The following is a 27,284-nucleotide window of genomic DNA, read 5'->3' as shown; positions in this document are numbered from 1 at the left end:
TCTTTTCTGGTTCATCAAACTGCAAAAATTGATGATCTTGTTGAAATGCTATGTTTAGAAAATGCAAATGGGAAGGAAACGCCTATGGTGTGTGGTTTCACCTTTACAGGTGAAGATAAGCCATTTCCTAACAAAACTTTGTATCGTTCTGCTATAGGCAAGCTAAATTTCATTCAAAGAATCTCGAGACCAGATATAACTTATGCTTTTCACTTTCTGGCAAAATTTGTGGAAAAGCCCACTATGCAATGTTTCTCTGCTCTTAAGAGAGTGGTAATGTACCTTAAACATACCAAACATTATAGGTTACAGTTTACGTCAAGTATTGACAAAGGTTTTGAAATTTTCTGTGATGCATCTCATGCAGTGGAACAAAATAATTGCAGGGGTGTGTCTGGTATGGTGTTCTGTTATAACGGGTGTCCATTTGAATGGAAGTCCCAGACGCAAACCATTATTTATCTCTCCACAACGGAGAGTGAATTATGTGCATGCATTCAGGCCACTCGTGATATAGAATGGTATCTGCAAGTATTTGCAAATCTACAGATGCAAGTAACACTACCAGTAAAAGTTTACCTTGATTCACAGAGCGGACTCGCTATCCTGTGTTCAGAGACCAATACGCAGCACACTAGAGTCTTAAGATTATGTTTACAGTTTGTAAAGAAGCTAATTGCTGACAAAATAATTGTATTTCAATATGTTCCAGGTGACAATCAAATTGCCGATATTTTTACTAAAGCACTTCCAAAGGTTACACATGAAAGACATGTACAAAATATGCTTTATGTTTTTGTTCCACAATAATGAACCGCAGGGGAAATGTTGAATGGTCTCTTTAAATGTGAAGGTTCATTATTGTTCCACAAGATGTGTATGTCTTTAAGGGCCAGAGCAAATAACGAGACCCAGGTTTACAGCTGTGGAACAGTATAGCAGGTGCTGCTAAGTTGTGTTAATTAAGCTGTGTCAGCAATTGGGTATAGTATATAAAGAGCAGCACCTAGCTCTCTCAGTACCCTGGGGGATGGGTTGGTGGTTGGGTCATGTTTGTTGATATATTTAGTGTAAAAGGAGTTTTTGTTATTAAAACCTTGTTAAAGTTATTTTTGAGTTCCTTTTAATGTGTGGTCTCCCCAGCAAGCTTTCTGCAGCGCAACTAAACTGCAAATAGCCAACAATACTTGCTCTAGACATCTGAGATCCCGCTTCATTTTCTGGAGCTCCTCAGTAAACCAAGGGGCCTGGTTTTGATGGGGTCGCAGAGGGTGCTTAGGTGTGATCTTATCAATGGCCGCCAAGAGCCGGTTATTCCTGTCCTTGACAAGGTCATCTAATGAGTTGCCAGGAGGAGCAGGGTCCTTCAAGGCCTAACGGAATCTATCAGGATCCATCAGCCTTCGCAGGGGAGGAGCGGGAAGTCAATCTTGGCTTTCAGAGCATAGTGATCAGACCATGGCACTTCCACAGGGGGGAGCATGATCACATCTATGCCAGCACCAAAGATCAGATCCAGCGTGTGGCCTGCTTGATGAGTGGGGCCCAAAACAAACTGGGAGAGCCCTAGTGTTGCCATGGAAGAGGTTGGAAAGAGGAAAAATAAGTAGATACACTCTTCTGACTGTGTTATCCTTCAGCAGAAATGAATTTTAAGTGTCCAGTGTGTTGGAAAAACTTCTGAATTCAAGTGCCAGCTTTTGGCTGTGCTTTGCACTGAACCATAAGTCTCTCTTTCTGCCCCTTGCAGCCGGGTGGTTTGCAAATCCATTGCCAGAGTGCTGACAGTCATTAACCAGACCCAGAAGGAAAACCTCAGGAAGTTCTACAAAGTGAGTTTGAAGTTTCATTTAAAGTTTATTTTTCTGTGGCCCACCCTTTTTCTTGCAGTTGCTTTTGGTGGATCAAGGGGGGGGGGACTCCCAGAGAAAGTGTTGGCAGCATGTTCATAATGGGTTGCATCAAATGTTGGTCATACTCAAAAGAGCACATGTCAGGGATCAGTTTGAAAGGGAGGGGGGAGAGACAGGAATGTACAGAGAGCCTCCCCCTCTGCTGAGCAGCTGCACTTCGTCAGAGTCGGGGGAGGAGAAACTTTCAGGAGACATGGAAGATGAGAAAGAGAGAGAAGCCCAAAGGCTGCTACCAAAGAGAAAAGAGCAGTTTCTATCGCTTAGTTTTCCACGTAAGGAAAAGAAGAGGGGGGCTTCTGGGGGTTTTCTGCTGGAGGGGGAACAGGCGAGGACCACTTCCGGATACTGCTAGCAATTGAGGCAGACATGCTTTTAAACCTCTGCACTGTACATAAGTTTTGCACTCAATAAATCCTGTAAAAGACAGGCTGGGGTCCCGGGCTGTTATATTCGCAAGCATCCACATTCTGTTCTGACAGCTATTCAGAAGTCATTGCCGGCTGCTTGCGAGGGAGAGAGACAGTGGCGTGATTGATGAGGAGGCAAAGAGGCAGTTCACAGCTCTAAAGAAGAGGAATGAGGAGTTGGAACAGCACACGCAGGAATTGAGAATTAGACTGGAGGAGCGCAGGAGCCAGGACCAGGAGGGGAGGACCTTTCCGGTGGGGAGAAAGGTACTTTCCTTGGTCAGTAGGTTCAATGGCAACCCCCAGAAGTATTTGGGCTTTAAGACTGAGATTAGATATGCCCTGGATTTGCAGAGAAGTGAATTTGCCAGCAATGCACAGAGAATTGCTTTTGTGGTCAGTCACTTGGAAGAGGCGGCTAGAGAATGGGTGAGGTCCCTTATTGCCACCGATAAGGATGCACTCTGGGACCTGGGGAAGTTTTATGAGGCTATGGATGCCATGTTTACTAATGAAAGCCAGACTGATGTGACTCAGCAGCAATTACCGGCTTTGAAACAAGGCAGTTTGACTGTCTGCAATTACTGGTCGCAATTTGCGATGCTTGTGCACCAGTTGGGCTGGGACTTGAGCTCTGAACCAGTGCAGAATCTTTTTTTTTTTTTTTTGAATCTTTTTTTATTAAACTTTCCACTGTAATAACACAAACCACAAAGCAAAATGAGGCACAAAAACAGAAAAGGAAAAAGAGAAGGAGAAAAAAAAGGGAGGGGGAAAAGGGGGGAACAATAAACAAATAGACAATAATAACAAACTTAATTCTTCACAAATCCAACTTTTTAAACATCTTAATTGACTTCCTCAAATCCCTCCCTTCTGAGTTTCCTTGTAACTTAAAAGTAACAGCTTTCCAATATCATTATTAAACTAAAACAATTTCCAAGTATAGTCATCTTATTCACTTTTCTTGACATTCTGAATCCCATTTATTTAATTATAACTTAATTTGTCCTAGGCCTATTTGTTTTTTTCAAGTAATTTCTAATTTTTTATATTACAATATTTGTTCAAATAGTCCTTGAATTTCCTCCAGTCCTCTTGAAACTCCTCTTCTTTCTGGTCACGGATTCTTCCAGTCAGGTCAGCTAGCTCCAAAAAGTCCATCATCTTCATCTGCCAATCTTCCACTGTTGGTAGTTCTTGTGTTTTCCAATTTTTAGCAAGTAATATTTGAGCGGCCGTTGTGGCATACAAAAATAATTTAACATCTTTCTTGGGCAATTCTAAACCTGTTATTCCAAGGAGAAAGGCCTCTGTTTTCTTAATAAATGTATATTTCAACATTTTTTTCAGTTCATTATAAATCTTCTCCCAGAAGACTTTCACCTTGGGACAAGTCCACCACATATGGAAAAAAGTACCTTCCTTTTCTTTACATTTCCAACAAAGATTATCACTTTTGTGATAAATCTTTGCTAGTTTTACAGGGGTCAAGTACCATCTATACATCATCTTCATAATGTTTTCCTTTAACATCGTACATGCAGTGAACTTAACCCCTTTCCTCCATAGCCTCTCACAGTCCTCCATCATTATATTATGTCCCGCATCCCTTGCCCAATCAATCATGACCAATTTAACTTGTTCATCCTTTGTATGCCACTCCAACAACAAATTATACATTTTAGACATATTCCTATCATTAGTATCTAACAACTCCGTTTCCAATTTGGTTTTTTCTGTTGCAAAACCATTTCTCTTATCCATCTTATATAATTCATTAATTTGATAATATTGCAACCAATTCACTTTATCTTTAATTTGTTCAAATGGTTTTAATTTAAAACCTTCCTGATTCTCTAACAACAAATCTGAATACCTCAACCATTTGTTTTCCATATTTAACTTTTTTGGGGGCCTGTGCTTCCATTGGTGAAATCCATTTTGGTGTTTTTCTTACTAAGAGATCTTTGTATCTAGTCCATACATTGTATAATGCCTTTCTAATTACATGATTCTTAAAACCCCTGTGGGCCTTTACCTTGTCATACCATAAATATGCATGCCATCCAAATCAATTATCCAGTCCCTCCAAGTCTAACACATCATCATTCTCTAATTGAATCCAATCCTTGATCCAGCAGAATGCGGCAGCTTCAAAGTATATCTTCAAATCGGGCAGGGAAAAGCCCCCTTTTTCTTTTATATCTGTAAGTAATTTATATTCTAAGTTTTTCCCCCTGCCAGATAAATTTAGACAATACCTTCTGCCATTCTTTAAAACATTTAACATTATCAATGATTGGTAAAACTTGAAATAAGAACAACATCTTCGGCAATACATTCATCTTAACCACTGATATTCGGCCCATCAATGAGAGTTTTAGGTTTGACCATACCTCAAGATCTCTCTTGATTTCATTCCATAATTTTTCATAGTTATCTTTATAAAGATTCAAATTCTTCACCAATAAATTCACACCCAAATATTTAACTTTTTTCACAGAAACAAGGCCTGTCCTTTCAAAAAGGTTTTTTCTTTCCTCATTATCTAAGTTTTTTCCCCTAAAACTTTGGTTTTGCTCTTGTTTAATTTAAATCCTGCTACCTGCCCAAACTCTTGAATCAGCTCCAGTGCTTTTACTGCACTGGTTTCTGGATCTTGTAAAGTTAAGACCAAGTCATCAGCAAAGGCTTTTAATTTATATTGCTTGGATCCTACTACAATGCCTTTAACCTCCTCCTCTTTCCTCAACATGTTTAACAAAACCTTCAGAACAGAAATAAATAGCAGAGGGGAAAGCAGGCACCCTTGCCTGGTTCCTTTCTCAATTCTGATTTCCTCTGAGACCACATTATTACCTATGATTTTTGCTTTTTGTTCAAAATAGCATTAATACCATTAAAAAATTCTTTGCCAACCTCAATTCTTTCTAGGTTTTTCATCATAAATAACCACGAAACATTATCAAAGGCCTTTTCAGCATCAATAAACATTAACATTGCTTTACAATTTCTTTTAGCTTCCAACCTTTCCATTATATCAATTATATTTCTAATGTTATCTTTCATATGTCTCCCAGGCAGAAATGGCAGAAATCCTGCCTGGTCCTTATGTATATAATTTGATAGAACCTTTTTTAATCTATTGGCCAAAATGTTTGCGAAGATTTTATAATCCACATTAAGTAATGAGATTGGTCTATAATTTTTTACATCGGATCTATCTTGATCTATTTTTGGAATCAGAGTGATAAATGCATCTTTCCAGGTTTCGGGAGCTTTGTCCCCTCTTAGAATCTTATTACACACATCTGCCAACGGGTGAATTAGCCAATATTTCAATATTTTATAATATTTTGCAGAAAGACCATCCGGTCCCAGGGCTTTGCCTGACTGCATCTTATTTATTGCCATCTCAACCTCCTATCTTGTAATCATGCCATTTAGTAGGAACCTTTTATCCTCGGGAATTTTCTGCATTTCATTCGCCACAAGAAATTGCTCAGTTTTATCCTTATCTTCTTTTAAAAAAAAAAAATATTTATTTTGGTTTTATGTAATGAAACAGATATTACAATCGAACAAAACAACAGAGAAATACAATAAAAAACAACATAAAAAACACAGTATAAAAACATATAACAGAAAAAGTAAAAAAGAACAAAAATTAAAGAAAAATTAGTTTTTTAATTCTTATCTTTATAACCCTCTTTCCTGACTTCCTCACATCTCCCTTTCCTGCGTTCCCCTTTGCTCAATCAAATTTAGCAGCTCCTTACCCTTTTTCAAATCTTAATCAATATTATACATTCCAACCTATTATGTCTTCTATTTTCCCTTTCTTTTTAAATACATTCTTACATATTCTTTGTAACTTAATCCCTTATATCCTTTGTTCAGTTTCAACATAATTTTACTCTGGTCTTACCCTTTTTTCTTAAAACATTTTTACATATTTCTTTTTATTATGTCACTGATGCCATATTATCTTTATATCCAACATCATTTTAACATTCAAACATTTTGCAATGTTTTTGGAGATATTCTTTGAACTTCTTCCAGTCCTCTTCCACCGACTCTTCTCCCAGGTCTCGGATTCTGCCAGTAATTTCTGCCAATTCCATATAGTCTATCACTTGCATCTGCCATTCTTCCAGAGTGGGCAAATCTTGTGTCTTCCAATACTTTGCGATGAGTATTCTTGCTGAGGTTGTTACATACATAAAGAGTGTTCTATCTTTCTTTGGCACCAATTGGCCGACAATGCCCAGAAGGAAGGCCTCTGGTTTCTTAGGAAAGGTATACTTAAATACCTTTTTTAGTTCATTATAGATCATTTCCCAGAAAGCCTTAACCTTTGGGCATGTCCACCAAAGGTGAAAGAATGTTCCCTCAGTTTCTTTACATTTCCAGCACTTGTTATCAGGCAGGTGATAAATTTTTGCAAGCTTGACTGGGGTCATGTACCACCTATAGATCATTTTCATAATATTTTCTCTTAAGGCATTACATGCCGTAAACTTCATATCGGTGGTCCACAACTTTTCCCAGTCAGCAAACATAATATTATGACCAATGTCCTGTGCCCATTTAATCATAGCCGATTTAACTGTTTCATCCTGAGTATTCCATTTTAACAGCAAGTTGTACATTCTCGAAAGTATCTTAGTTTTAGGTTCTAACAATTCTGTTTCTAATTTCGATTTTTCCACCTGGAAGCCTATTTTTTTATCCAAGTTAAAGGCCTCTCTAATTTGATAATAATGTAACCAATCTCGCACTTTATCTTTTAATTTCTCAAAACTCTGCAATTTCAATGTGTCTTGATCTTGTTCTAGTATCTTCAATGTGTCTTGATCTTGTTCTAGTATCTCCCAATATTTCGGCCATTTGGCCTCCATATTGAGTTTTTTCAAAGCCTTAGCCTCCATAGGTGATAACCACCTTGGGGTCTTGTTTTCCAATAGGTCTTTATATCTTATCCAGACATTAAACACAGCTTTCCTGACAATATGGTTTTTGAATGCTCGATTAGCTTTTACCTTGTCGTACCACAGATATGCATGCCACCCAAAAGCATTATTGAACCCTTCCAAGTCCAAAATGTCAGTGTTCTCAAGAAGTAGCCAGTCTTTCAACCAGCAGAAGGCTGCTGATTCATAGTACAACTTCATGTCTGGCAGGGCAAACCCCCCTCTTTCTTTAGCATCAGTCAATATTTTAAACTTTATTCTGGGCTTTTTGCCCTGCCAGACAAATTTAGAAATATCTCTTTGCCACTTCCTGAAACAATCCATCTTGTCCACAATCTGTAAAGTTTGGAACAAAAACAACATTTTTGGCAATACATTCATCTTTATAGCAGTGATCCGGCCTAACAAGGAAAGCTTCAATTCTGACCAAATTTCTAGATCTTTCTTGACTTCTATCCAGCATTTCTCATAGTTATCTTTAAACAGGTTCAAATTTTTAGCCGTCATGTTGATCCCTAGGTATTTCACTTTCTTAACCACGGTTAAATCTGTCTCCTTCTGAAACCTTTCTTTTTCCATTATTGTCATATTTTTCTCTAGGACCTTAGTTTTTTGTTTGTTCAATTTAAAACCTGCCACATGACCAAATTCTTGAATCAATTCTAACACCCTTTTCGTACTAGATTCTGGCTCCTGTAATGTCAACACCAAGTCATCTGTGAATGCCTTAAGTTTATATTGTTTGGCTCCGACCTTAATTCCTTGGATCAACTGGTCCCTTCTAATCATGTTCAAAAGCACCTCCAGGACCAAAATAAATAACAATGGAGAGATAGGGCATCCCTGTCGTGTTCCTTTTTCTATTCTGAACTCTTCTGACACCACATTATTAACTATCAATTTTGCTTTTTGTTCTGAATAGATTGCTTCTATACCATTTTCAAACCCCCGTCCCACTCCCATTCCCTTAAGATTTTTCTTCATAAAATTCCAAGAAATATTGTCAAAGGCCTTCTCCGCATCAATAAAAATTAAAACTGCTTTTGTATTAATATTCATTTGCAATAGCTCCAAAATGTCAATAATGTTCCTTGTATTATCAGAAAGATGTCTGCCTGGAAGAAAGCCTGCCTGATCTTTATGTATCACTTCATTTAAAACTCTTTTTAGTCTGTTGGCTAAAATATCTGCAAAAATTTTATAATCCACATTTAAAAGGGATATGGGACGGTAGTTTTTAAGTTGTGTCTTTTCAGATTCAGATTTTGGTATTAATGTGATGAAAGCTTCTTTCCACGACTCCGGCGCCATCTTTCCCTCCAGAATCTCGTTACACACCTCCTTTAATGGTTGAATTAAATAGTCTTTCAAAGTCTTGTAATACTTGGAGGTTAATCCATCCGGTCCTGGAGATTTGCCTAGTTGCATATTTTGAATGGCACCTTCAATCTCCTGTTCTGTTATTTTATAGTTTAATATTGTCTCATTTTCCTGCGATATTTTTTGTAATCCATTGGTTCTCAAAAATTGGTCTATCTCAGTCTCATTCTGTGGCCCCTGAGTGTAAAGTTGTTTGAAGTATCTCTGGAAGCACTTTCTGATCTCCAGGGGATTCTGAATGTTTTTTCCTTCCACCTCAAGATTTGTAACCGTATTCAACTTCTGTCTTTTTTTCAGCTGCCACGCTAGCAGTTTCCCGCGTTTATTTGCTGATTCAAAAGTCTTTTGTCTCATTTGTTTAATTTTCCACTCAATTTCCTGATTTATCAATTTCAAATATTGTACTTGGTATAGTTTAATTTCTCTCAGAATCTCCTGTGACTTTGGTTTCGATCTTAATTTTTTCTCTCCTTCTTTTATTTTCTTCAAAATTTTATCTTTTTTCTCATTTTGGGTTCTCTTTTTTATAGCATTCTGTTGTATCAGAAACCCCCTCATGACCGCTTTACTTGCGTCCCAGATTACTCTTTTTTCCACTGTAGTTCTCAAATTTACTTCAAAATAATCTCTCAAAGTCTTTTGGGCCTTTTTAACAGTCTCTTGATCTCTCAATAGGGTGTCATTCATCTTCCATCTGAAGGAACCAGTTAATGTTAACTTCATTTCCATCTTCACAGCGTTATGGTCGGAGCAGGTTTTGGGGCAGATTTCCACCTTTCTAGTCTTTGGTGCCAGTCCTCTAGTTATCCATATTTGGTCCAGGTCATTTTGGCTTCAGAGAAGAAGGTCCCTTCTCTCCCTAGGGGATTTTTTGTTCTCCAAATGTCAATCAAATCCATATTGTCAGTTAGGTCAAAAAAGGTTTTAGGTAGTCTGCCATCTTTTGTCATGTTTTGTCTTTGTGCCTTGTCCATATTTGTGGACACCACCCCATTCATATCGACCATCATAATAATATTGTTGTAGTCCATATGATCCAACATTGTCTCATGCAACTTCTTGTAAAATTCCGACTTCCCCTCGTTTGGTGCATAAATTCCTAAAATCAAAAATTTTTCTCCTTGTATTTGAATTTCAATTGCCATAATTCTTCCTTGCTCATCTTTAAAAAGGAATTTTGGTGATAGGCTCTCTTTTGCGTAGATAACAACTCCTCTCTTCTTCACTTTGTCAGATGAAATAAATTCTTGGCCTAGCCTCTTGTTGATTAAAACCTTCCGATGGAGCCTAATCACATGCATTTCCTGCAAACAAATTAAGTCCAATTGTTCCTTTTTTAATATGTGAAATATCTTCTTCCTTTTCTGGGGGGAGTTACAGCCATGAATATTCCAACTTAATAGTTGCAGAGTCATGTTACAGTATATCTATTTTCCTCCTACTGCTCCCACAAGTTCTTCTCCTTTTGGCGGTGGTATCACTTTCTCCTGCACGTCGAAACCCGGAGGTGTAAGTAATGGTCTCAAAGGATCAAATCCTGAGGCTCCTGGTTCTTTTTCAGTCCCTTTCTGAAGGTCTTTTCCGTAGTCACTCAAAAAGTTTTCCTTGTCTTCAACTGTTTTGATTTTAACTTTTTTCCCTCTATAATTAAAAGATAGTCCCTAGGGGAGCTCCCATCTGAAGACGATTCCGTTGCTTCTCAGTAGTTTTACGAAGTCTCCGTAGTTAGATCTGAGCTCCAGAAGATGCTTAGGAATATCCTTGTAGACTTCCACTCTAAAGTCGTGAATCTCAAGAGTCTTTTGAAAGTGTGCACCCAGAATCTTGTCTCTTTCTTCTTTCGTTCTGAGGGAGATCAGGCAGTCTCTTGACCTGACCTTCCTCCCTCCCTTTCCAAGTCTGAATGCACTTATAATTTTAAAGTCTTTATCCTCTTCCAAAGGCCAAAATTTTGAGAACTCTTTTGTCAGAAACTCAATTAAATCCTCCTTTTCAAGCTCTGGAACTGACCTCAATCTCAAATTATTTTCCCTGGATTTTAGTTCAATCATAGACAGATATGCCTGGTGTTCGCCAATCTGTTTGCGCATAGGTTTGATTTCCTCTTGCACGGCCTCTACTTTCTGTTTGGCCTCCTCAGCTGTTTGACGGTTTACTGTAGTGGCTTCCAATAACTTCCCAATAGATTCTGCATTTGACTTGACTTGCTGAGTCAAATTGTTAACACTAGCTGTATTTTGGTCAAGTTTAGATGATTGGTCTGCCACTTGCTTACTTAGGCCTTCTAATTTTTCAAAAATTTTATCTAGCACTGTAGTAAAGTCTCCTCCTGTGGCCATTCCTTCAAGCCTTGTTTGTTCTAAATCTTCCTCTTGTGCCACAGGAATAGCAGGAACAGATGGCCTGCGCAGCTGTGAGATTATGCTAGTCTGTTGTGTTTTGGCTTTACTTGATCTTGTCCTCCCACTCCCACTCATCCCACTGCTGTCTATGCTTCAAGGTCAGTCACACGATTTGCAGTTCCCATGGAAATCCCCAAGTCCAGAGATGGAAAAATACCCCCAGTCTTTCACCACTTCAATCTTCCACTAGAGGGACACAATGTTTATCTCAAAAGTCACAATTTATACAGTCTCAAATTTACAAAATGTCTCTTCTAGTTTATAACAGTTGCAAATATCCAGCAGACCTAACAGATCCTCTATTTTGCAGAGTTAATCCTTAAAAGTTACAATGTCTCCAAAAAGCGCGAGTTGCAGTTTGACAGTTCCTGTAGCCTGACAGCTGCCTGGCAGCCCGATCTCCAGGGGTTCAGAAAATTAAAATAATTATAAATCCATAAGAGAAGAGGGAAAGCCAAATTCTTCCTCTTCCACCTTAAAATAAGGTGAGGTTCTATATCTGATGTTCAGATGACAGTCTTTTATAGCAAAGTTCTAGGCAACAGTAAATTAATCGTCGTTGCTTTAAACTTTAAACAGAGCCGGGAGACGGACTTCCTGGTTGCATCTCCCGTTTCAGTGTCCAAATTATGCTTCTTTTTTAAAGATACGAATTTCTTAAGCTTCACCTACTCACGGTGGTCGTTTCGTAGCCAAATTGTCCCAGAAAAAAGGTCAGCGCTCACCGGCAGCAGCTTTGCGGCTTCACTCTGAGGAAAGAGCGATCGACTCTCAGCACCGCGCCAACCCATCACCTTCCGGAGCCCCTTACGGGGTTCCTATCCAGTTTCGGGGGGCGCTACAGGTGCCCGCTGAGTCCCACGGCCACAGGCTTCTTCTGCCTGTGGTTTTCCGATGCGGGTCTCCGCTTCGCCGTAGCGGACGACCCTTTTCCCCGGAGCTCCCTCCTCGCGATTAGAAGAGGGCAGCCATTGCCGTTTCGCGCCGCCTCCGGAAGTCCTATCTTCCTTACCTTTTTTTATACAGCTGTTTAAAGTATTTCTGAAAACATTTTCTTATATTTGCAGGGTTTTCCACAGATTTTCCATCAGATACAATATTTGTAATAGTACTTTGCTTCTGTCTCTTTTTTAATTGCCAAGCCAACAATTTCCCACATTTATTCGCAGATTCAAAATTTCTCTGTTTCATCATTTTAATTTTCCATTCTATTTCCTGGTTAATAATTTGAGAAAATTGAATCTGCAGTGCTTTAATTTCTTTTGGAATCTGTTGACTCTTTGGCATTAATCTTAAACTCTTCTCTTTGTCTTTTATTTGAGACAGAATTTTCTCTTTTTTCTCATTCTGTATCTTTTTCCTTATTGAGTTCTGTTGTATGAGGAAACCTCTCATTACTGCCTTACTTGCATCCCAAATGACTCTTGTTTCAACCTCTGTATTCATATTTAGTTCAAAATAGTCTTTTAGAGTCTTTTGGGCCTTACTAATCATCTGTTCATTCCTCAACAACTCATCATTCATCCTCCATCTAAAGGAACCCTGCAGGCATAATTTCATCTCCAAAACCACTGCATTATGGTCTGAGCAAGTCTTAGGGTAAATTTCTGTTTTAGTAACCTTAGGAACCAAATCTCTGGATACCCATAAATAGTCAGTTCTCGAGAAAGATTGATTCGAATTTGAGAAAAAAGTGAAATCTCTCTCCATTGGATTTCATAGCCTCCATATCTGATTGTTTGATTGTTGATTGTTGTTAGCCGCCCTGAGCCCGGCTTCGGCTGGGGAGGGCGGGATATAAATAAAATTTATTATTATTATTATTATTATTATATGTCCGACAAATCGTTGAAAGTTGAAAGTAATTTATTACGGTCATAGACCAGAAGAAAAACAAAAAACAACGGTAGTTTACAAGGGGAGTAATGGTGTCAATTTAAAAAATTATACATAAAAGCAATGCACATATGCACACACACACACACACACACACACACACACACGCACACACACGCTGCAATATATGTGTAAACTTAAAAAAGAGTGGGCTTGTCCGGGGGTCAAGTCTTTTACTTTTTTACAGCTAATGCCCTCCGCTTGATCGCAGCCGCAGAAAATTTGGCCACTTTCAGTGTTACTTCTGGGTTTTTGTCTCCTAGTAGGATTTTCAGCCGCTGAGATTCAGATCGACCTGGAAATTTCTGAACGATAGGGGAAATAAACAGTGACCTGATATCCCCATAGAGGTCGCAGTGTAGCAACACATGTGAAGCCGTTTCCACCTCTTTCAGACCACATGGGCAGACTCGTTCAGCATAGGGTTTGCCCACATATCTGCCCTTTAGTAAGGCAGATGGCAGTACATCAAATCTGGTAAGGGTAAACGCCCGCCTGTATTTTGCGATTTGTAAGTCCAGCAAATATGGTGTTAAATTGAACCCTTTTCCATAATCTTGGATAGCTGGATATTTATCTATCTTGCTCATATGGTCCTGAAGCTCTACATCTCCTATTCGCTGGCTCACCATCCTTTTAGCCTTTTCAAAACCTGAGGCTATAAGTTCTTGTGGGGAAAGCCCCAGGCCCTTCAATTTTTCATAGAGCAACAATCTCCATTTAGACTGGAACGGGTCTAATAGAGTCAAGGGAGCCACTCCCACTGGGAAAAATATGAGTTTTAGCCAGAAGTGAATCTTCAGGATCCATATCCTGGCATTGATAGGGAGTTGACCTACCTCCAGCCTAATGGCTGTGTTGGAAACACAGGTAGGTAACCCTAGTAGGGAGCGGTAAAATTTAGTTTGTACAGATTCCAGAGACTTGAATTTTTGACAATTAAATATCTGGGTGCCATACATCAGTTGTGGAAGTATTTTTGCGACAAAGACCTGGGAGGCAGCAGGAACATATTGACCTCCTTTTCTATAAAAGAAACTTATGATAGCTCTGGAAGATCTTTGCGCATTTGCAATGGAATTCTTAATCTGATGGCACCAGGATCCCTTCTCATCAAAGATTATTCCAAGATATCTAAAGGATGTTACTTGCTCAATAGGTTGGTTATTAATTTTCCATTTGTGTCGGAGTCTTCTCTTGGAGAACACCATAATTTTTGATTTAGTGTAATTTATTATTAGGTGTTCAGCTTCGCAATATTCTGTAAGAGCTCGTAAAAGTTTTCTTAGTCCCACACAAGAGAAGGAAATAAGTGCCGCATCATCTGCGTACAAAAGGACTGGGATTGGTATATTATTTAGGTTTGGGGGATGAGTACTTGCATCCTCCATCTTTCTAACTAAGGAGTTTATGTAGAAATTAAATAAAATAGGGGCAAGAACACAGCCTTGCTTGACACCATGGAAACTTTGGATTTCCTTTGATAGGTTCCCATAACGGTCACATCTAACACGGATCCGAGTATTTTCATGTAGTCTGCGGATGAGAAGCAAAAGACGTCTATCGATGTTTGTGGCACTTAATTTTTCCCAAAGTCTGTGCCGGGGTATCAAATCGAAAGCTGATTTGAAATCTATAAAGGCTACATAGAGGGAGCCTCCTTTCTTTGAGGTGTATTTCTCCACTAGATGTTGCAATACCAGTCCTTGGTCTAAAGTTGATCTATGTGCCCTGAAACCAGCCTGGGCTTCCTTAAGGATGTGCTCCCATTCCAGCCAGTCCGCAAACTTTTCACGTAAGTGAGTTGCGTAAAGTTTGCTAATAATGCTTAAGAGACTGATTGGTCTGTAATTGGCTGGATCAAGTTTACAGCCTTTCTTGAAAATGGGAACAATGATTGCCAATCCCCAGTCCTCTGGTATTATTGCTGTTTGGTCTATGCTAGTGAATAGGGTGGCAAGGACTGGGGCCCACCAGTCAATATTGGCTTTGAGAAGCTCAGGGGAGATATTATCTGCTCCCGGGGCTTTTCTGTATTTGAGTGCCTGAATAAGCCTCCTGACCTCCGCAACCGTCACCGGAGGCCACTCATCACCTGCCGCACACTGTGTTAGTGGCTGTGTGAAAGGCAGAGCTGAATATAATTGTCAGGGTTTCTGGGAGAAGTGAGGAGATGGCAGAGGAGACGGAAAGCGAGTGGGAGGAGGGAGAGAGAGACGAGGAAGAAGATGACGGAATTCGAAGGGAATCTATGAGCCTAAGCAGTGAGTCAGAGGATTCCCAAAAGGGAGCTAGCATGATCAGGCGAAAAGCAGGAGAAGAGAGAAGCTGTGAAAAGTCAGGAAAGGAGGGGAGAAAGCCCAGTGAAGCACAGACGCTGTCAGAGGGGTCTCAGCCGGAACGGAGTAAAGGGGGTGGAGTTGTCAGCCTCTCGGAGGGAGGAGGAACAGGAGAAAACAGAGAGAGGGGGTTGGAGCAAGGTGTTCAGCCGGAAAGGGTAGAGAGTGGAACAGGGGGCAGTATAGAGGACGAAGGAAAGGTCAAAAGCAACGTACGCGCGCCAAGTTCAAACATAGAGGCGCGCGGAAGTGGGGAAAGCTCAGAGGAGGAGCCCGGCCCCAAAGCCAGAAGGAGGGGGCAGGAGGCGGCAGAGGATTCAGCCTCAGGCGAATCCCGGAAAGAGAGAACCCAGGGGGGCAGAAAGACCCTGCGGAAAAGAAAGGAGAGGAAGAGGTGGTCTAGAGCCAGGCTATTAAGTTGGTGTGGAGGAGGGGAGGAGTCAGAGGGGGACTTCGGCGGTCTAACGTGACAGACGTACAGCCACAATGCTGAACTGTGAAAGAAGCAATTATCTTCAATAAACTTTTCCTGTAAGTAAACTATAACGGACTAAGGTCTCTCGTGAGCTGGGACCCACCTGGGTGGCTGTGACAGAAAGTCCCCCTCCCTCTGAAAGCAAAAATTTTTTTTTGCGAAGCTCACGAACGGGGCAGCCATGAGTGCTGAGGAACAGCTGGCTGCACTCCGGGATCAGATTACCACTCTCACAACGGCAGTCATTGCTTCGCAGAAGAAGAATGCTGACTTGGAGAAAGCGTGCCAGGATTTGCAAGCAAGGTGGGAAAATGCGGACAAGGCGGGGACCCCGGGCTCCAGAGCGGAGGGCATTGCGCTTGGAAGGAGGGGGGGTGCCCTAGTTTCGCATTTTAATGGCAACTTGCAAGACTATCCCAACTTCAGGGCAGATGTCGTGTATGCACTGCATTTACTCCGTCATGATTTTAGAGATGAGGAGGAGAGAGTGGGATTTATTGTTTCGCACCTGCATGGGGAGGCCAGGGCTTGGCTACGCAATCTGTGGCGCGAAGATGGACCAGCCCGTCGCAATGCAGATGCGTTTATCAAGGCAATGGATGCTTGTTTTCAATCCTCTGTGGATAAGGACATTGCGCGCCGGCAGATGCACGGGCTGAGGCAGGGGAGAGCCACTGTACGCCAATATCATTCTAAATTTTTTGCATTGCTCACCGCCTTAGATTGGCCGAAGGACAGTCTACCGGTCAGGGATCTTTTTTGGGAGGGATTGAGCCCCTCCGTCAAGGATGAGATCGCAAGGGGGGACAGACCCCAGACCCTGGAAGACGTGGTGCAACGGGCTTTGGCTATAGGAATTCGACATGAGGGACGTCCGTGGCACGAGGAGGGGGGGCCCCAAGCGCGCGCGCAAGCAAAAGCTCTCCCTTTTGTGCACAGGGATTTCAGCCGTGCGCACCCCTCACCAATGGGGAAGGAAGGCGAGGAGCCAATGGAGATTGGTGGTGCTAGGGCTCAAAAGCCATCCCAGAGCCCCATCCCTGCTGCAGCCAAAGCGAAGCCTCCTAGAGGGACCAGGAAGTGTTACATCTGCGACAGTGCACACCATATGGCGAAAGAGTGCCCCCAGAGGCTCCAGAAGCACACTGCAGCACTAGCAACTGTGACAGCAGAGGTGCAATCAAAGGAGCAGCTTCAGGGAAACTGCAGTGCCTGGCTGGAAGCAGAGCTACTGGGGCTCAGCCAGGCGGATCTGTAGAGAAGTCCCCAGCGTCCTTGCAGCGCATGGACCCTTTACCTCCCAAACCAGCAGTTTTGCTCACAGCAACACTCCAGCTGCCTGATGGGCGACTTCTCGAGGTTCCAACAACCATCGATTCGGGAAGCAACGCCGATTTCGTGGGATTACAGTTCGTCAAGCAGCATAACATAGCGCTCCTGCCTGCAACGACGCCTCTGAACGTGGTCACGGTAGACGGCAGGAAGTTGCTGGGGGGGCAAGTGGTGCAGCAAACCCCTCCCATGATGATGCAAATTGGAGACCATCGAGAGCTTATTAGTTTCAATGTCACCCACTTATCGGACACGCCCATCGTGTTGGGCATGAGTTGGCTGGACAGGCACAGTCCCGCGGTTGCTTGGTACCAGAGGCAGATCACCTTTTGTTCATCGTATTGCGCCCAGAATTGCATCCAAACCGATCAAGGAGGAGAAGCCGAACAGCAGCTGCATCTGAGTATGGTGCAAGCGGTTCCTCACAAGTACGCGGAGTTCTTGGAGGTTTTCTGCGAAAAGGAAGCTGACAAATTGCCGCCTCACAGACCTTACGACTGCGCGATTGACTTAGTGCCAGGCGCGCAGTTGCCAACTGCCAAGCTGTACTCCATGTCGGAAGACGAGCTGCAAGAGCTTCGGGAGTTCATAGAACACAACCTCAAGCGCGGATTCATCCAGGAATCTAAAGCAGCGGGAGGCAGTCCTGTTTTCTTTGTGAAAAAGAAAGACACGCCCCAGAAGAGGCTCATTGTGGACTACCGGTTCATAAACAGACTAACTAAGCCCAAGGCCTTCCCCATGCCCAAAATTGACGACCTTTTGGCTACAGTCAGGAGGGGGAAGATTTTTACCAAGCTGGATTTACGTGGAGCTTACAACCTCATCCGCATCAGGAAGGGCGACGAGTGGAAGACGGCCATGTTCACTCCTTTGGGCACGTACGAATACAGAGTTATGCCCTTCGGTCTACAAAATGGCAGCCATGTTTTCCAAGCATTCATGCATCACGTCCTGGCAGGTCTCCTCTACAAGAAGTGTGTCTGTTTTCTCGACGATATCCTGATTTTCTCGGAATCGCCAGAGGATCACGATAAGGACGTGAAGGAAGTTCTGCAGAGGCTGAAGGAACACAGGCTGTACGCCAAGTTGGAGAAGTGCCAGTTTGATGTGAGAGAGGTAGATTTCCTTGGCTACAAGCTGTCCGACGAGGGACTGGCCATGGACAAGACTAAAGTCCAAGCGCTGTTGGACTGGAAGAGCCCTCGAAATCGGAAGGAGGTCCAGAGGTTCATCGGCTTTGCCAATTTTTATCGCAAGTTTATTAAAGGTTTTGCAAACGCGACGGCGGCAATCACTGACACCCTCAGTTCCAAGAAGAAGAAGTTCGTCTGGACCGAACAAGCAGAGCGATCCTTTCGGAAGCTTAAAAGCCTTTTCGCCTCCGAGGAGCAGCTGCTGCACGTGAATCCTGGCAGGCCCATGCGGGTAGAGACAGATGCATCAGACAGAGCAGTTGGGGCCGTCCTCTTGCAAGAGGATTCGCAAGGCAACTGGAGACCGGGTGCATTCTACTCCCGGAAGCTCAGCAAGACGGAGCGCAACTACACCATATGGGACAGGGAGTTGTTGGCCATTCATGCAGCTTTCAAAGCGTGGCGACACTTCTTGATAGGAGCCAAGCACACGGTGCAGGTCCGCACGGATCACAAGAACTTGGAGTATTGGCGGACGGCTAAATTGCAAACCCAACGACACATGCGCTGGGCGGAATTCTTTGCGGATTTCGATTTCAAAATAGAATACATCCCTGGAGACTCCAATGTTATAGCAGACGCGCTGTCCCGAAAGCCTCAATACCTGGAGGAAGTAGCTCCAATCGCAGCAAAGTACATTTTCGCACCGCAGGCGTGGACGTGCGCTACCATCGCAGTCGACCTGGACGCGGTGCGACGCGCGCTGCAAGAGGATCAGTTTGCACAATCCAAGATGGAGGAGCTCCGCAGAGGGTCGCCTGACAACAATGAGTTTCAGTTGCAGGATGGACTTTTGACTCGCAAGGGCGCCCTTTACGTGCCCACCGACGAGCTTCGCGCCACGGTTTTGCAACAATTGCACGATGCCCCGAGTGCGGGCCATTTCGGCAAAGAGAAGACGATGGAGTTGGTGGCAAGGGACTTTTGGTGGCCCCAGATGAGAGGAGAGGTGGCGGACTACGTAGCCAGGTGCGATATCTGCCAGAGGTCCAAACCAGTGCATCAGAAGCAGGCGGGATTGTTAGAACCGCTGGAGACACCGCAGCAACCGTGGGAGAGGGTAGCGTTGGACTTTGTTACAGACCTGCCCAGCTCCAGAGGTAAGACGGCGGTGTTAGTGGTTGTGGACTTGTTCACCAAGATGGCGCACTTCATTCCTTGTGCCAAGGTGGCGACGGCAGAACAGACCGCAAAGCTCTTCATCGATCACGTCTTCAGAGTGCATGGACTACCGCAGTCCGTCTTGTCCGACAGGGGGCGCCAATTTGTTTCCACTTTCTGGCGGAAGCTTCTGGGCATCTTGCACGTCAAGATCAACCTGACGTCGGCGAGGCATCCACAGACCAACGGTCAAGCGGAGAGGGTCAACGCGATCATGCAGCAGTACCTACGGTGTTACGCCAACCAGCGACCCGCGGCGTGGGTGGACTACCTGCCGATGGCTGAGTTCGCCTACAACAACACGAAGCACGCATCCACCGGGGTGACGCCTTTCTTCGCGAACTATGGACGTCATCCCAGAACCTTCCCGAGCTTTACAGCACCTGAAGGGGGGGGACCTCAAAATGCCGACCAGTTTGCAGCAGAGTTGCAAGAGGTGCACGAGGAGCTGCGGAGACATTTGGAGCTGGCAAAGCAGGCGTATAAGGTGCAAGCCGATAAACACAGAAGGGCGGGGGAAGACATTCAGGTTGGGGACTGGGTATGGTTAGCAGCCCACGCGATGCCGGCCAGGTCGTTGGCCAAAAAGAAGTTAGAACACAGGCAGCTAGGACCATATCAAGTTGAGGCTAAGATCAATCCGGTGGCTTTTCGCCTAGCCCTTCCGGAGGGCTCCAGGGTGCACCCGGTCTTTCATAGGTCGGTGCTCACTCCCTACAAAGCCCCACACAGGTTTCAAGAGTCAGGAGCACCTCCAGAGCCACGTAGAAGGGCGCCTGAGGGAGGGGAGTCGCCAAGACCAGAACCTCTTAATGAGGTCACAGAGATACTGGATTCACGATGGGGGGAGGAGGGAGTTGAATATTTTCTCGCCAGGGAAGGCACTCCAGTCTCTGCAAATAGCTGGGTGCCGGGTTACGCTTTGGACGAACCCCTGTTGAAGGAGGAGTTTCATGCAATTTTTCCGCACAAACCCATGCCCGAGGAGTATTTTGATGATTGGCTTTTCACGCCCACTTTGTCGGGCAGCACGTTCGGGGGTTTCTCCTCGCCCGAGGGCTCTACGCCCAAAACAAGCCCGACCAGGGATCCCCGCCTGGGGGGGGGAGAGACAAACCCTTATTGGTGGGTGGATCAGCCAAGGGAGGTATGGAGTCAGAGGTGGATGATAGGTCCTTGGCAGGCAGCGCCAGGAGAAGCAGTGAGGGAGGAAGAGACTGTGATGCCTTCAGGGGGGGAACCCGAGTTCGAACACACGTATACGGAGCTGCCAGAGGAGAAGATTGACGTGGACACCCGGTATCCTGAACCGACCCAGGAAGAACCACATTTCCCTCAACCTGCACCCAGCGACCGGGAGGGGGGAAGGGGGGGCTTCGAGGGGGGGATGGATGTCAGGGTTTCTGGGAGAAGTGAGGAGATGGCAGAGGAGACGGAAAGCGAGTGGGAGGAGGGAGAGAGAGACGAGGAAGAAGATGACGGAATTCGAAGGGAATCTATGAGCCTAAGCAGTGAGTCAGAGGATTCCCAAAAGGGAGCTAGCATGATCAGGCGAAAAGCAGGAGAAGAGAGAAGCTGTGAAAAGTCAGGAAAGGAGGGGAGAAAGCCCAGTGAAGCACAGACGCTGTCAGAGGGGTCTCAGCCGGAACGGAGTAAAGGGGGTGGAGTTGTCAGCCTCTCGGAGGGAGGAGGAACAGGAGAAAACAGAGAGAGGGGGTTGGAGCAAGGTGTTCAGCCGGAAAGGGTAGAGAGTGGAACAGGGGGCAGTATAGAGGACGAAGGAAAGGTCAAAAGCAACGTACGCGCGCCAAGTTCAAACATAGAGGCGCGCGGAAGTGGGGAAAGCTCAGAGGAGGAGCCCGGCCCCAAAGCCAGAAGGAGGGGGCAGGAGGCGGCAGAGGATTCAGCCTCAGGCGAATCCCGGAAAGAGAGAACCCAGGGGGGCAGAAAGACCCTGCGGAAAAGAAAGGAGAGGAAGAGGTGGTCTAGAGCCAGGCTATTAAGTTGGTGTGGAGGAGGGGAGGAGTCAGAGGGGGACTTCGGCGGTCTAACGTGACAGACGTACAGCCACAATGCTGAACTGTGAAAGAAGCAATTATCTTCAATAAACTTTTCCTGTAAGTAAACTATAACGGAGTAAGGTCTCTCGTGAGCTGGGACCCACCTGGGTGGCTGTGACAATAATGATTGGAAGAATGCCTCCCAAGTCCCTGCAGGTATAGTATACTCCACTTCTGAGGAGGTAGATCGCACTCCATTCGCTACCATTCTCCAGAAGGTGGCCGAGTCTCTCTCTCTGGATGCATCTATTAGGCATTTCCATTCTCTTTTCTGTGCCAGGAGTTTTTTGTTTTTAATCAGGATTTTATAGTTTCGTTTATCTTCAAACCAGACCGTGGGGAGTTGGGGTAGATTGGCAGATCTATAATTCTTATATTTTTTCAGTAAATTTAGCTTCATGTCCTGGCATTCTTGATCAAACCAGGGTTTGGAGTTTTTATATACTGAGGATTGCCTATTTGACCTGTTCCTTTTTTCCTTCAGGGAATCTTGAAGGAGTGAAATTAACTCCTGAAATAAATTTATTTTTAATTCATGGCTTGAGGAAGTTATAAGGTTATCTCTCTTAGTGAGGAATTCCTTTGAGCATAGCCTACTTGAAATTTCCTTATGCAGTTCGTCTGTCCATCTAATACGAGAATATCTGAGCTCCAAAGCTGAAGGGCTCGAATATTCAATTTTCTCAGCGCAGGATAAATCCTTCCCCGCAACTACAAGTGCACTTAATGGCAGATGGTCACTATCTAAGCGCTCCTCCACTTTACATTCCAGAACTTTGTTTTGAAGATCATACGACACGATTATATAATCAATTGTGGAGGCGCCATTGTTAGATATAAATGTGAATTCTCCGACCTTCTCCCCCTCAGTACGGCCATTCAGTATAACCAAGTCCAGCTTATTGACCAGGTGTAATAGGCATAAGCCAGCATAATTACAGCCTTTATCCTTTGAGATTCTAGCTGGTATTGAGTGGGCTTCCTCTATAATGGGGGCTGTTTCATGGAAATGGGCATACAAAGCCTCATCAGATTGTCCAGTTCTGGCATTTAGGTCGCCAGCCACCACTACAGAGGCATCAGGGAATTGATTTGATAGTTTGTCAAGATACTGTTCTAACTGAGCCCAGGTATTTCTTATCAGTTTTTTCTCTCTTTGTGGGGGTAGGTATACGTTAATCAGCAGCAAGCTGTGGGTTCTCCACCGTACTTGCACAGCTGTGGCCAGGTGGTCTAATGGGTCTAGTTTTTTAAATATGGCCCTCAGCCTTGTTGAGATTAAAGTAACTAACCCACCTTTAACTCGCCCCCCTCTAGTACTCAAAAGACCTGGGAGGGAGAACGCAGAAAAGCCATTTAACTCCACTTCGCTTGTGCTCCAGGTCTCCTGGAGAAACACAATGTCATGTCTCTGGATATATTTAGTAAAGGATTGGTCAGAAGCCCTCTTTTGCCAACCTGCAATATTCCAAGTTAGCAAGGTAAGGTTGCACGTTGTCTTGCCAAAAGTTGATCTTAGTCAATTTGCCTTTAAAAGGTTTTTAGGGCCTATCTTTTTGTCTGTTGATTGAGTTTCGTTCATTTTGGCAATGTCCATAGATGTATCGCTCAAGTACTCAATGAAATCGAATGAAGGATGCAGCGTGCTAACATTGGTGATCAGTACTCCTTTTTTTGGCGAATCTACCTTGAGGTGTTCTATTTGTCTAGTACCAAGTTCGTCCTCATCTAGGTATCTCATGCTGGTCCAAGAGCGCGTTGTGGTTGTCATAGGGATGGTTTCCTTCTTAGATGATAATTTGTTACTGTCCCTTACGCACTGTGTTAGATCTGTTGCTATCAGGTTTATCTCTGCAACTGCAGAGGTATTATAAAAGTAGTCTTTCATGGTTGCCATAGGGATGGTTTCCTTCTTGGATGGTAGTTTATTACTGTCCCTTGCGCACTGTGTTAGATCTGTTGTTAATAGGTTTATCTCTGCAGTTGCAGAGGTATTATAGGAGTAGTCCTTCATGGGGTCTATCTTGACTTTTTCAGAGAGGTACTCTTTCTTTAATTGGTCCGTTGCCGGATCTTTCTCTCTTGCTTTTTCCTGAGCATTCATCTCTGTTAGCTTATTTCTAAGGGTCTCCAATCTTCCCAAGATCTCAGATTGGGCAAGGAAAGGCAACAATCCAAACTGATTTATTAATGCCTTTTCTTCTGGATAGAAGTTATCAGTCCCCTCATTAGGCAGTCTCATCTCCTGTCTTAGTTTCAAGGGCCCTTGCTCAATGTGTTCCAGTTTGTCTTTTGAGTGTCCTCTCTCCTCCTTTGATTTACAAGTAAATCTTATCTCAGCTGTCGTAATATCATCAGGAAGCAAATTCAAACATGTGCTGTTTTCAAAAAATCTTGTTACCGTTATCCTTTTCTTTAACAGCAAGTGTCTTGATCTATATATATATTTGGCCAAGTTTTGGTCTTTGAAGGAGGCAATCACTCGCAGGGAGTATCCATTGTAGAATATGAAATCTACTGAGGTAATGTCATTTAATCTTATTTTCCCTGGCAGCATATCATCTAAAGTGTTCACAAAATGCACCGAGCGTTCTTTCTGTGTAAGGAAGCCCTTTGGCTTCGGGTAGTTTAAAAAAGCCAACTTCCTATCTGCCAGTATCAGTTTCCATCCTTTATCCTGGGACAGATCTTGCCCTGCTACTGGCTCGTCTTGAGATCTGCCATAATCAATGATATGGGGTGAGTCTTCTTTGATATTTGTGGATCCTTGAGGTTTTAGCATAGAGCACCCGAGTAGTGATTTCGTTTCCTCACTTGTTTTGTTAGGCAGCAATGGTGTTTCTTTCAAAGACTTCAGCTGGATCTTTTTTTCTGGATCCACACTGTTATTCTCTCTGCTGCCATGTGTAGTAGGTTTGTTAGAGTTTGTTTTTGATTTTGTTGGAATCAGCTTATATAGTCTTTTCCAACATACTTTACATGCACGTCGGTTTATGACAGATTTCCTTGTAGTTTTTATGTTCTTACTTTTCTTTTTAGTTTCAGCTTTCTTCTTGTGGGATCTCTTGCTGATACCTCGCTTCTTTTGATTTACTTGAGTAGAAGATTCAGTTTTGGGGACAGAGACATACAACCCTATGTCCTTTCCTTGGTGTAAATGATTTTCCGCTGATGATCCTTGTGTGCACTTGCTGGTTGCTGGTTGCTTTATAAGTTCTGGCTCTTGAAAGATGGTTGGTGGATCAGCACCATGAAATTCTGGGCCTTTAGCTTGGAGGGAGTAATTTTCCACTAGTGTCAGGAGCAACCCATTTGTTATTGTTAAATATTTTTTCATAGCTGCCAGGTCCAGATTTATAGAGAGCAGCCAGTCCTGAGGATAGCAGTCATTGTTTTCCGTCTGGGAGCCCATAGATGAAGTCTGGGTTTTCTGGGAGTTTTGGGTTTCTTCCTGTAACTCTGAGGATAATATCTCAGCCAAGACTATTTCATGGGCCAGGCTCATTGTATTTCTATTTTGGTTGTTATTCTCCGAGTCCTGTATTCCTCTAGGGAGGGTTGAGTGATCTTGAGCAGCAGAGGAAAAGAGAAGGGCCTCATCCTGCTTCAACTCAAACATCTCAGCCATCTTTTGCTCATTTCCATTTCCATTCTCGTTATCCCTTGTATGTGAAAAGTATTGCGTGATTTTACTCTGTTTCTCAGGGCACTCCTGGAACAATGGGCTTGTCACTATCCCCAGGTCCCTACGTTTCTTTCTAGTAAGTACCATTTGTAGATCTTTGTTACCAGTCAGGGGTTATTCTTCCTATTTCAAAAACTTGTCTCTTAGGAAGTCAGGGACTCCACCCAACTGAAGACTAAAGTCCAAATTGAGGCAAAATTTGGGATAGCAGTTTGTAATTTGATAGCTTATAGTTCAGAGCATAACACGGGGTTGGAAATAAATTAGCTGTCGCCCGTTTTCCTTATTATTGAACAGGCTTGAGGAAAGCGGCAGCGTGAGGAGTAAACCCTCCGGACATTAGATAACAGGGAGGGCTTTTTTTTAAAAAACAACAAGCTAAAAGAACTATTAGAACTATTTAACTACTCTGGAGGAGTTAAAGTATATTAAAAAGGAGTGTCAAAAGTTGGCACGGTGTCGAGCCTGTTTAAAAAACAAGTTTAAGAACTTGCCTCGGATAGCCTCCAGAGCTCTGCAACTAGTTCGGCGGCCATCTTCCACTTTATCCGACAAATCGTATTTATCAGTCATATCAAAGAAAATCTTTGGTAGTCTGCCGGAACTCGGATTTTTCTGACCCTGTGTTTTATCCATTAATGTTGATGCTACTCCATTCAGGTCTCCCATTAAAATCAATTTGTAATCCATATAATCCATGAGTTTTAAGTCCAAATTCTTAAAGAATTCCACTTTGCCGTCATTTGGTGCATAAATTCCCAGCAAAAGAAATTTATCGCCTTGTGCCGTAATTTTTACTGCAATGTAAAAATTCCCTTCCTCATCTTTAAACAACAATTTGGGGTTCCATTTTTCTTTAACGTAAAAAACCACGCCTCTTTTTTTCACTTTGTCAGATGAAATAAATTCCTTTTTTAAAAAAAATAATTTTTATTAATTTTCATAAACAAAAAACACACAAGTAAAAACATTCACAAACAACACATGACTTCCCCATACCTCCCCTTCACTGCACCCTTGTTTCCAATTTTTTAGCAATCCTTCATTCCATTTCTATATTTAACTTCCCTCAGGTTCTCTTAACTTAAACATTTACAGCTATAATTCTCTGTTTCTTACCCCTTGACATTTTATCAGTCTGAAATTTTACAGCAGTTCTTAAGATATATTTTAATTTTTTTCCAGTCCTCTTCCACTGTCTCTCTCCTCTGATCACGGATTCTGCCGGTCATCTCTGCCAGTCCCATAAATTCAGTCACCTTCGTCTGCCATTCTTCCAGAGTAGGTAATTCTTGCATCTTCCAATACTTTGCCAAGAGAATTCTTGCTGCTGTAGTTGCATACATGAAAAAAGTCCTATCTTTCTTTGGTACCAATTGGCCGACCATACCCAAGAGAAAAGCCTCCGGTTTCTTTGCAAATGTCCACTTAAGGATTTTCTTAATTTCATTATAGATCATTTCCCAGTAGGCCTTAACCTTTGGGCAGGTCCACCAAAGGTGGTAGAAAGTTCCTTCACATTCGTTACATTTCCAGCATTTGTTATTAGGCAAATGATATATCTTTGCAAGCTTGACTGGGGTCATGTACCACCTATAGATCATTTTCATTATGTTTTCTTTCAAGGCACTACATGCCGTAAATTTAAGGCCTGTGGTCCATAACTGTTCCCAGTCAGCAAACATAATATCATGACCTAAGTCTTGTGCCCATTTGATCATAGCTGATTTAACCGTTTCATCCTGTGTATTCCATTTCAGCAACAAGTTATACATTTTAGACAAATTCTTAGTATTGGTCTCTAACAGTTCTGTTTCCAATTTTGACCTCTCCTTCTGAAATCCTAGTTTCCTGTCCTGCTTAAAAGTCTCATTTATCTGATAATAATGTAACCAGTCTCGAACTTTGGATTTTAGTTTCTCAAAGCTCTGTAATTTAACTTTTTCACCGTCATATTCTATAATTTCACAATATTTTGGCCAATTAGAATCCATGTTAAGTTTTTTCACCGCTCTAGCTTCCATTGGTGACAACCATCTGGGTGTTTTACTTTCCAACAAAT

General features: G+C 43.0%; 1 protein-coding gene across 1 annotated transcript in view; it reads left to right on the top strand.

Moving 5' to 3' along the window:
- LOC309333162 (large ribosomal subunit protein uL29-like) overlaps positions 1 to 27,284 on the top strand; it is a gene marked incomplete at its 5' end in the record, with an annotated part of 111,151 nt that overhangs the window by 16,318 nt on the left and 67,549 nt on the right. The window contains one exon of the mRNA XM_081846563.1: positions 1,751 to 1,832. Within this exon, the coding sequence (XP_081702689.1) occupies positions 1,751 to 1,832 (82 nt within the window). The remainder of the gene's footprint in view (positions 1 to 1,750; positions 1,833 to 27,284) is intronic.

The sequence above is a fragment of the Podarcis erhardii genome, assembly GCF_964252035.2.
Source record: "Podarcis erhardii genome assembly, chromosome: W".
NCBI lineage: Eukaryota > Metazoa > Chordata > Lepidosauria > Squamata > Lacertidae > Podarcis > Podarcis erhardii.
The sequence above is the reverse complement of the archived record's forward strand: the minus strand, read 5'-3'. Positions and strand labels throughout refer to the sequence as shown.